The 9,493-nt window shown below is 69.7% G+C and overlaps 3 protein-coding genes across 3 annotated transcripts; 2 read left to right on the plus strand and 1 right to left on the minus strand.

Moving 5' to 3' along the window:
* Positions 1–1,689: 1,689 nt before the first annotated feature.
* On the plus strand, positions 1,690–4,192 carry H696_05298 (hypothetical protein; the record flags this gene model as incomplete). The annotated part of the gene is made up of 7 exons (XM_009499160.1): positions 1,690–1,916; positions 2,045–2,432; positions 2,513–2,606; positions 2,698–3,016; positions 3,158–3,380; positions 3,483–3,817; positions 3,886–4,192. 7 exons carry the CDS (start codon positions 1,690–1,692, stop codon positions 4,190–4,192), a joined length of 1,893 nt encoding a protein of 630 aa, XP_009497435.1.
* A 246-nt stretch (positions 4,193–4,438) lies between these two features.
* H696_05299 (hypothetical protein) lies at positions 4,439–6,686 on the plus strand (the record flags this gene model as incomplete). The annotated part of the gene is made up of 5 exons (XM_009499161.1): positions 4,439–4,581; positions 4,645–4,876; positions 5,004–5,353; positions 5,598–5,808; positions 5,916–6,686. 5 exons carry the CDS (start codon positions 4,439–4,441, stop codon positions 6,684–6,686), a joined length of 1,707 nt encoding a protein of 568 aa, XP_009497436.1.
* A 2,043-nt stretch (positions 6,687–8,729) lies between these two features.
* H696_05300 (hypothetical protein) lies at positions 8,730–9,403 on the minus strand. The gene has a single exon (XM_009499162.1). It carries the CDS (start codon positions 9,197–9,199, stop codon positions 8,873–8,875), a length of 327 nt encoding a protein of 108 aa, XP_009497437.1. The 5' UTR covers positions 9,200–9,403; the 3' UTR covers positions 8,730–8,872.
* Between the last annotated feature and the right edge of the window lie 90 nt (positions 9,404–9,493).

Here is a 9,493-nt window from a genome sequence, read left to right on the forward strand (position 1 = left end):
CGTGGGGGAGGACATATTAGCCGGCGTTCTTCACCATCAGATCGACATAGCCCAAATGCTGGCAGCTGTGGGGTTGATGCGCCATCTGCCAGCGGGGTGTCAGGCTCACGGGCACGCGCCGGCCTGGCCGCGATGCTTTAATTGCGTGTCATACGAGCCCCCTTCTCGCAGGCGGGCGTGTGGTGCGGCCCGGTCTCCCCCGTTGGTCCTCTCTCTGTCTTGGCCTCTCGCTGCTGCTTCTTCTTTTTTTTTTTTTTCCGCCCCCGGTGCTTGAGCCCGCCGGCGCCGTGCCCTTGGGCATGTATATGTCTGCCAAGCTTGACAGGGATATGCTGCCCGGTGGCCGGGCCCTCGGCACCCGGGATGTGTATCGAGTGGGTGTCGTGTCTCTGTGAACCGGGGGCGCTTGGCGATGCACGCCTCTGGGCCGGGAGCCCCGGCCGGGCGCCTGGCCGAGGAGCGGGCACGTCGGACGAAGCCGCGTTCCCCTCTATTCCAGAGTGCTGTCTTTTTATTTTAGATTGGACAACGCGCCCTCCCCGCCGGGGTGTGGGCTCCGAAGCTGCGCCCGGTGGTCATGCCTTTCCCGGACTGCCTCAGTCATGGGGCTCATGGCCGGGTGGGGCTCGCATCGCTGCATACCGTGACGGCCCAAGCGCCCCGGTGCCCCGGGCTGCCAAGCGTTCTTGGCCTCTGCGGCGGCATCCACGGCAGCGGTGCTGGGAGGCCCATACGCGCAAGGCACAGGGGCTCGTGCGCAGGTGTCGGGCCCGAGCGGGGGGGGGGGGGGCGTCCATTTTGGGGGGCCCGAGAGCCGGCCCGGAGGCCGGCAGCAGAGCACCCCTCCCCCCGACACACGGGGCGTGCCTCTCCTGAAGCACGTGGGTGGCCGCGCGTGCCGGCGGGTAGTTGGTCCGGCGAGGAAACCCCTTCGGCTATGGCGGGGATCGAGCGGGACACCGGCCCGGCCGCTCCGGCCCCTCGGTCTGGAGCGAGTGCCTGTGCTTGCTTCCGGACACCGGAGACACGAATCTCCGCCTTCGAAGAGGGCCACACGGGCGCCATGTCACGGAGGCGAGCTCGGGGCCCGGCAGCACCTCCGGCCGCATGCCCGGAGCAGGGCACTCGCCAAAGGGGAACAGTGCAGGGGGCGACCGCCGCTCCGGGAGACACCGCCTCCACACGGGGGGCGGACGGGACACCAGGCGGAATGCATGCCCGGGGGCGCCATGTGCCCAAACACAGGAGGCGTCTCCGCCGGGTGCGGCACACTCATCCCGGGGGCAGACGGGCAGCAGAGACACCCGGCAAAGGGGACCCAGTGGGAGGGCGGGCGGGGGCTGACGTTCGGGGGCCCGGGGTGCCGGCCGGCCGGCCGGCCGGCCGCGGCTCCCTCCCGCCTTGGCGGGCCGGCTGTTGTCGGGCCCCGGTAGCCCCGCGCCCGAAGCCGCGCCCCATGATGTGGCATGTTTGGGCGCGGGGATATTTGTGCGTTGGGAGTGCCGGGGTCCGTGGGAACGCAAAGCCGGAGGGGCTAGGCCTTTGGCCGGAGTGCCCTCGGGGGGGTGGGGGGGGGGGCCTATTTGCCGGGCCGGCCCGGGGCCGGAGACGGGGCCGGCGCGGATGCATGCCTTGATTTTCCCCTCGCCCCTGCACATCCCGCGATCCCACTCCGCCCCCACAACTACCATGGATTGCCGCAGCACGGCCCCCCAATCGATGGCCGTGTCTCTCCGGGCCCCGCGAGCCCTCCGCCTGGCGGGGCGGGAGCTGCGCCTGCTGCCGGGTCCCGATCGCCCCGACGAGCAGGGCTGGCCGGCGCAGTTGCTCCTGGCTCCGGGGGATTTCGCCGAACTGGCGGCCGGGTCCGAAGAGCCGGTCTTCGTGGCAGCCGGGAGCCACACCCTTTGGGCTCGGTATGGGCCACTGTGCCGGGGAGCGGTTTGGGGGGCTGGGTTTCCTCATCACCGCTCCGCTCTCTCTCTCTCTCTGTCTCCTTCCCTTTTTTGGGGTGGCCATCTAACACATTTGCTGCCGGACACAGGCCGGATTCCCTGGTGTCAGACGGCTGCCTTTTGGTTGGTCTGGCAGCCGAGTCTATTGATGTCCCGGCGACGGGCGGCGCGCCGGAGGCAAGACGCCTCGAGCCGGGCGACGTGCAGGTTGTCTACCTGGCCGTGTCGGCCGCTCGGCCGGTGGAGCTGCCCTACACGCTGCTGGTGGATGCGCTCCGGGAGCGGCCCCTGCCCGGGCGCTTGCACGTGGACCAGGTGCGCGATGGGGTCGGCACGACGCTCTTCCGATCTGAGCCGGGCGACGTGCAGGTTGTCTACCTGGCCGTGTCGGCCGCTCGGCCGGTGGAGCTGCCCTACACGCTGCTGGTGGATGCGCTCCGGGAGCGGCCCCTGCCCGGGCGCTTGCACGTGGACCAGGTGCGCGATGGGGTCGGCCCCGGAACGTGACGTCGAGAAGGGCCGGGCAATGCAAGTGGTCTCTGACAGGCATGGGCAAGATCCTCGGCCTTGCGGTCGATGGAGTGGAGCTGGAGCTGCGTGTGGCCGAGCTTCAGGCGGAAAGCGGCACGCGCGTTGCCTTTGGGCTGGTCAGTGCATCGACCCGGGTGCTGGCCACCGCCGGGCCGGGGGTGGAGCTGCCCGGGGCGCCGGTAGATCGGAAGAGCACACGTGTCTCTGACAGGCATGGGCAAGATCCTCGGCCTTGCGGTCGATGGAGTGGAGCTGGAGCTGCGTGTGGCCGAGCTTCAGGCGGAAAGCGGCACGCGCGTTGCCTTTGGGCTGGTCAGTGCATCGACCCGGGTGCTGGCCACCGCCGGGCCGGGGGTGGAGCTGCCCGGGGCGCCGGTGGTGGTGGCCCTCGCCGGGCCGGGCCGGGCCCCGGGGCAGCACTTTGTCCTGAGTGCCATGCACTTGTCGCCGGGCGAGCTGGACGTGCTTTTTGCCCCGGCCGGCGGGGCGTTGGCGCGAGCCCTCGGCACCCGGCCTCCCGGCGGCCGGGCGTACGCCCGGTGTGGCCGGCGGGTGTTTGAGATTCGGTAGCGTCGTCTGTTGGATGTGTCCCGGTGCGGGGTGGCATGCCTGTGGCTGACCGTACATCCGCCCCATGCGCGCCTGTGTATCCCCCCCGGGGGCCTCCCAAGCGTGTGCCCTCGCCCGGCGGTGGTCGGGGTCGATGTCCGGGCCAGCGAGAAGTTGCTGCGGTCGCTGGGGCCGCGATTGGACGGGCGCCCGGTGCCATTGGCCCTGTGTGACCCGCCGCCGGGGGTGGCGGTGGCCTGGCTCGAGACCGCCATGGACATCGCCCGGGTGGACCGGGCCCATGCGATCGCCCAATTGACCGGGGCCCCGCTGCGTGTGGGAGAGGTGCGTTCTGGGCGGGGGCGGGGGGGGGTCCCTCGCCGGGCGAGGGTGAGAGCGCGGCGCACGTGGCCATGGGGGGCTTTTTTTCCCGGCTAACATGCCCAGCAGGCGGTGCATTTGACGAGTCCGCCCTTGGCGGCGCGCGTGGTCGGGCTCATGGATCGCGGGTTCACCATGCTCTCCAGCGGGCAAGCCGGGGTCTTCGACGCGAGCACGGTGCTGGCGGTGGAGTCGGCTCGCGGCAGGGCCGCCGGCCATCCCCACCGACTGGCGGTGGTGTCGGTCGGGCCGAGCATGGTCCTGCTGGACCTGGTGCCGGCGAGCTGGCTCGAGCACCGGGGGACGCTGCTGCTGTCGGAGGCGGCGCTGGCCCGACTGACGGGGGCTTCGGATGGGCAGGCCGTGCGGCTTGCAAGCCAGGGGGCCCTTTTCGATGTGCAGTGCGTGGAGCCCGTTCGCCATTGCCGCGCCGCATGCCTCCTTCTTCTGACCGCGAGTCGGGGTGCAGGGCCGGCGGCCGGATCGGCGCCTATGAGCTGGGCATGCACCCGGGGGACCTGGAGGCGCTGGCCGTGGGCCTGAGGCCTGTGGTCTTCTCCCGGGCCCCGGTGGTGCCGGTGGCCGAGAGTGTCGAGGTGTCCTTCGGTCCGGGCCCGGGGGGCCGGGCTCTGCCGTCGGTCGATCAGCTAACGCGGGACTTCCTGGCCGCACATGGCCGGGCCACCATGCGCGTGGATCGGGTGCGTCCTGTGGCCAGGGTGCGCCGGGAGGGCTGGGATGTTGGCAGCTGGATTGACTCGGTGTGCCGGGTGTAGGGTCTTGCCTTCCGGTCGCGGGAGGGCCCGGTGGTGGCCACGGTGCGGGCCGTTGCCTGGCCCGGGTCGGCGGGTGTCCATCGGCCGCTGGGCCTGCTGGGCGAGGGGACGAGCCTGCGCGTGGGCTGCCGGTCGCCGGGGCCCGATGGTCCCGCCGGCCCGGGGGCGGGCCGCCACGGCTGGGAGCCGTGGTTTTTGGTCGACTTCCCGTCAACCGCCGTGGGCGTGGGCCCGGGCGATGCGCCGATGTGCCTGGAGGTCCGGGCCACTTGTGGGCGCCCGGCTGGGAGTGCCGGCATCTGCCCGGCGACCTTCGGGCGGATGTGCGACCGGCTGCCGGGGAGCCGGGAGCTTTTCCTCCACTGGCATGGCCGGTTGCTGGTTTTGATGTGCGTCCATGGGTGCCCTGGCTCGGGGACACGGCCTGCGACCGGCTGCTGACTGTGCATTAGCCCGGATGCCGGGCTGTCCGGCGGGGAGATCGCGCTTGGCCGGGTGGACATCGAGCGGCACTTTGCCGGGCAGGCGCTCGTCAGGGCCATGGCCAGCAGGTCGGCCGCGCGCCCGTCGCAAGTTGATGTGCACCTCTCGCCAGGGCCCCGGCCATTGGAGTGTGTGCACCACGCGGACGCGGTCCGGGAGTTCCTCCGGCTGTTGGATTATTCCGTGATCTCGGTGGGCCAGGTATGCACGGGGGCGGCGTGGGCCGATTTCATCGGCTCCCCCCCCCCCCCCCCTGGACCGAGTTGCCGTCGGCTTTCCTCGGACCTGCATGGGATGCTGACTGTCTACCCCCCCCTCCGCGCTGCAGGAGATCGATCTGCCGGCCGGGGGCACAACCGTGCGCGCGCGGGTGGTCCGGCTGATGGACACCCAACTGCGGGCCTTGGAGTCCGGCTTCCTGTCCATGGACCACACGCCGGCCTTTGTGCATGTAAGCACGCCGCAGGGGGAGCCCTACGTGCTGCGTCCCCCGCGGTCGGTACTACTGCAGGTGCCGCGACTGGAGCTGGGGGTCCGCTTCCCGGTGGCCGAGAGGCCCGAGTATCTAACGGTGGAGGAGGATGACTTGCTGGTCTCGGAAAGGACTCTTCGCTCGCTGGAGGCCCATTTCCTGGAGCCGGAGCCGACCATCCTGCTCGGTGACAGGGTTCGAGTGGTGTGCGTTCCTCTTTGCGACAGCACGCGGTGAGGGGAGGGGCTCCGCCATTGTCTGGCTTTGTGTGTGTATTATTGTGTTTTATATATGCACTTGTGTTTTATGTCTGTACTTGTGCCTGCACTCGTGCCTGCATATGTGCCCGCACTCGTGCCCGCACTCGTGCCCGCACTTGCGCCCGCACTTGTGCGTGTCTGTGGACCAGACTCTGACGTGTGTATCGTGACTTCGGGGGCGCCCATGCAGCGGATATGCTGGCGGCGGGCTCCGGCGCAATGAGGCACTGCCGGGCACGGGGCTGCTCCGGTATGCCGAGGATGTCTACCACCTGCCATATACCGAGCCACCGGAGCTCCTGGCCCTCACCTGTCGGGTCGAGTGGATCGGGGATCGTCCGCCCCCGCGGCTGCGGGGGATTGGGCAATTGGAGCGCCTGCTGCTGGAGGCCATCCCTTTGGTTCCTTCCTTGTGTTGGGTGCTTTTGCTTTTCGTGGGGGCTGTTGGCCGCGGTTGGTTGCAAACCCTGGCTTCCCCCCCCCCCCCCCCCGCCCCGCCCCCCTGCAGAGCTACTCCCTGGCGGGGAGCTGGCCGGAGCTGGTGTTCACACCGAGCAGGCTGACGAATGGCGAGCGCGCGTCCGTCGAGGCCGGGGCCGTGGTGCCGGGGCTGACGCGGATCTCCTTCGACATGGAGGCCGGCGGCCGGCTGGCCCTGGCGGAGGCCGACCCGCTGGCGGTGACCCTTCACTGCGGGCGGCGGCGGCTGCTGCTGCTGAGTGTCCACCTGGCGCCGGGCGTGCCGCCGCTATACCCGGGGCTGCACCTGCCGCGGGAGGTCTTCCAATCGGTGGCCGAGTCGGCCGATGAGGGGCAGCCTGGGGGCTGTTTGTTCTTCCTGTGCCAGGGCCGGACGTTTGTCGCGCGGCTGGCCGACACGCACGACCTGCCCGGGGTGGTGCGGCTGAGCGCGGGCTTTGGGCACTTCCTGCGGGGTGCGCCGGAGCCGCCGCCGCCGCGGGTGCGCCTGCGCACGCCGGTGTGGCTGAGCGCGGTGCATGTGCGCGTGGTGCCAGCCCGTGCGTCCAGTGGCCCGGTGGCTGTGGATCTAGCCCCGCGGGATTTGGTGGCCGGCCTGAGCGTGGCCTTCGCCGACATGAGCATGGCTCTGTTTGAGCGGCGCCCCTTCCGGGAGGTGGTCCTCGTGCCGGAGGTCCTCCTGGACGCCGAGCACCAGGAGGTGGCGTGCGGGCTCCTTCGCCGGGGACACACCCAGGTGCGGCTCTATGTGCGGGATGTGGACCTGCGACCGGGCAAGTGCCCGCTGAGAATTGAGTAGGCGTCCGCGCATCGGCATGTCAATGGATGATGTTCTGTTTGTGTGCGCATGGGTGTGAGTGGGGGGGGGGCGGGAGCGGGGGAAGGGAGAGAAGGTGAGGGGGTTGCTCCAGTCCCTTTCCTTGCAGGAGGCATGCAAAGAAGGCTTCTCAAGCGTGTGTGTGTGTGTGTGTGCGCTCAATTGTGGCCGGTTATGGGGGGAGGCGAGATGTGGAGGGCTTGCCTTTCGATGGTGCTGGCTGTGTGTGGTGGATCCGGGGCTGGGAGAGGGATGGCGCGAGCCCGGCTACGGTGGCAGGCTGTCGGCGGGGTGCGATGGCCCTCGTTCTGCCCGTGCTCGAATGCTTCCTGGCAGGCCGGAAGGCGTTCTTCGATGGGGGAGACACGGCCCCGAAGAGGGTGTTAGGGGGGGGGGGTGGCTATTCTTGGAGGGGATTTTTCCTTCGGCAAGTGGCCAGACGAGGAGATCGTCTCGAAGTCCGGCAGCCCGGTCCCGGCCCACTGGCGGCCGAGCTCGAAGGGTACCCGGGGCTATTCTTGGAGGGGATTTTTCCTTCGGCAAGTGGCCAGACGAGGAGATCGTCTCGAAGTCCGGCAGCCCGGTCCCGGCCCACTGGCGGCCGAGCTCGAAGGGTACCCGGTAGGAGGGGGTACATCAAGAGCCGATGGTGCTCTGCTCGGCCATGTCCCCCCAAAGACGGAGGGCTGTGGGCAGGAGGGGCCAGTGTCAAAGGTCCTCGGCACGCAGATCACCAGGCCGTGCGAGTGGAGGCCCTCCAGCTCGGCCGAAGCCGGGGTCCCCATCCGACGGGGCTTTTGTTCCTATCAGAATTCACATGTCCTTTCACGTGTGTATGTGTGTGTCTTCGTGAGGGTGCCCTTGCAGGCATCTGCGCGCCCGTCGGAGCCGGCGGGGAGGCGGAGGCGGCCGGGGAAAGGCCAGAAAGTGTCCATGCCCAAAGCCCGGGAGCTTATCCCGGAGCCGGCGGGGAGGCGGAGGCGGCCGGGGAAAGGCCAGAAAGTGTCCATGCCCAAAGCCCGGGAGCTTATCCTCCCCAGCATGGTCCCCGATGGTCTCGGGCTTCTCCCTGCTTGCCCGCCGATGCCCGAAACCGATCTATGCACCAAGCGAGAGAGAGAGAGAGAGTGAACAATAGCGCCGGCTCCGGCTGGGGGTTCCGATCGGCGCCGGCAAGAGACAGAGCCCGTGCGCCAGGCGACTCACGGCCACGACCGGGGAAAGCCCGGAGGGGGGACTGCCGGGCGTCGGCACACCGGGAGCAATCCCAAGCCATGCCGACGCCGGTGCTCGGCCGCATGCCCAGGCGGCCAGGGGGGTGCTGTGCGGGGACATGCAGTCGAGCTCTCGAGGGCGGGCGCCACGCTGGCCGCCACGAGGCGCTGGGCGAACAGCCGGGCCTTTACTCCGGGTGACATGGATCCCTCGGGGCGCAACTAGCAACATCACACGGGGGATAGCCGCGAGGGGGCGGGGGGGGGGGGGGGGCGCGGTCGGCATCGCCCCAATACGACGCGATCGGGGCGGGAGAGAGGGCTCCCGAGCCGCTGTCCGGGCAGAGAGCCTCCCCCAAGGGGGTGTCCCTGGCCACCACCCGCCGGGCAGCATGGATACTTCGGGGCGGCTTGGGGCCACGTTTCTTGGCTCTGCCCCTCGCATGTGGAAGCAGGCATCCCGACCGCGGCTCGGCCCGGCCGGACGACGGGGGCTGGATGTCTGGTCCCGGCGCCGGGATGGAGGCGGCATCACGGCCGGGCAGGTGTGGCCTCTGCTGACGCCCCAGGCTCAGTGTCGGCAGCCGCCACCGCCCCTTCCTTCTGGCCGGCACGCGGCGATTCTCCGCGACTCCATTAAATTGGGGGACCTCCCTCCGGCCGTGGGCAGCCGGGGCGTCGGCACCGAGGATGCAACTTCGGCCCCCCCCCCCGCTCCCCGGGTAAACCATCAGAAAATGGTGCATTTATATGCTCCACCGAGCGCGAGAGAGTGCCCTGGGCGCGCCTTGCGGTCCGGCGATCGAGAGGATGCCATTCGGCCGTGATCCGGGGGGGGGGGGGGCAGGACGGGGCCGGCGGCTTTGGGGCGCCTTCGCCGCTTGTCACCCCACCGAGGCGACACAGCTCCGGGCCGGGTCCATGAAGGGGGTCGGAGTCCACCCCGGTCCCTGGCTAGCTGGACGGCGGGGGGGACGGGGCACGGGGGGCGGCGGAAATGCCGCTAGGTGGGGGGAGCAATAAATGGTGACTCTTTCGAAGCGTCTCATAATCCCAAATGTGGCCGGGCCAGGGGGAGGAGGGGGGACACTCGCTTCCCCAGAGGCGATGAGTCGACATGAGCCGGACCGGCCCAGCTGCGTGCGTATGTGTGCGTGTGTGCGTGTGTGAAGGTGAGTGGACTGGCTCCGGCTGGGCGGCGGCCGGGTTACCCAGGCGGCCGGGTTCCCCCGGGCGTGGATCTCCCCGTGTAGGGGCAATAAGCGTCTCCGGGAATGTCATGGGCTCCTTTGGAGCCTACCAATATGCTAGCTGATTTCCGAGCTTGAGAGCTGCCCAGCGAGCCGGAGGACCGGCTATTCGTCGCTTCTGCGCGCGCCCGGCCCTGATGAGCGAGCGCCCTGTGCCAACATGACAACGAGCTAATTGGCTGGCCGGCCGGAGCCAGTCCACCCACCTTCTCACACACACACACACACCACACACACACACACACACACACACACACACACACACACACACGCACACATACGCACGCAGCGCCGGAGCCCAGGCCCTCCGGACTCCGGGTGCAAT

The sequence above is a fragment of the Fonticula alba genome (assembly GCF_000388065.1).
Source record: "Fonticula alba strain ATCC 38817 unplaced genomic scaffold supercont2.9, whole genome shotgun sequence".
NCBI classification, from domain to species: Eukaryota; order Rotosphaerida; family Fonticulaceae; genus Fonticula; species Fonticula alba.

What these genes read in the sequence shown, in the direction of transcription:
- H696_05300 (XM_009499162.1), bottom strand. Translation starts at nt 9,199, where the DNA reads ATGACATTCCCGGAGACGCTTATTGCCCCTACACGGGGAGATCCACGC.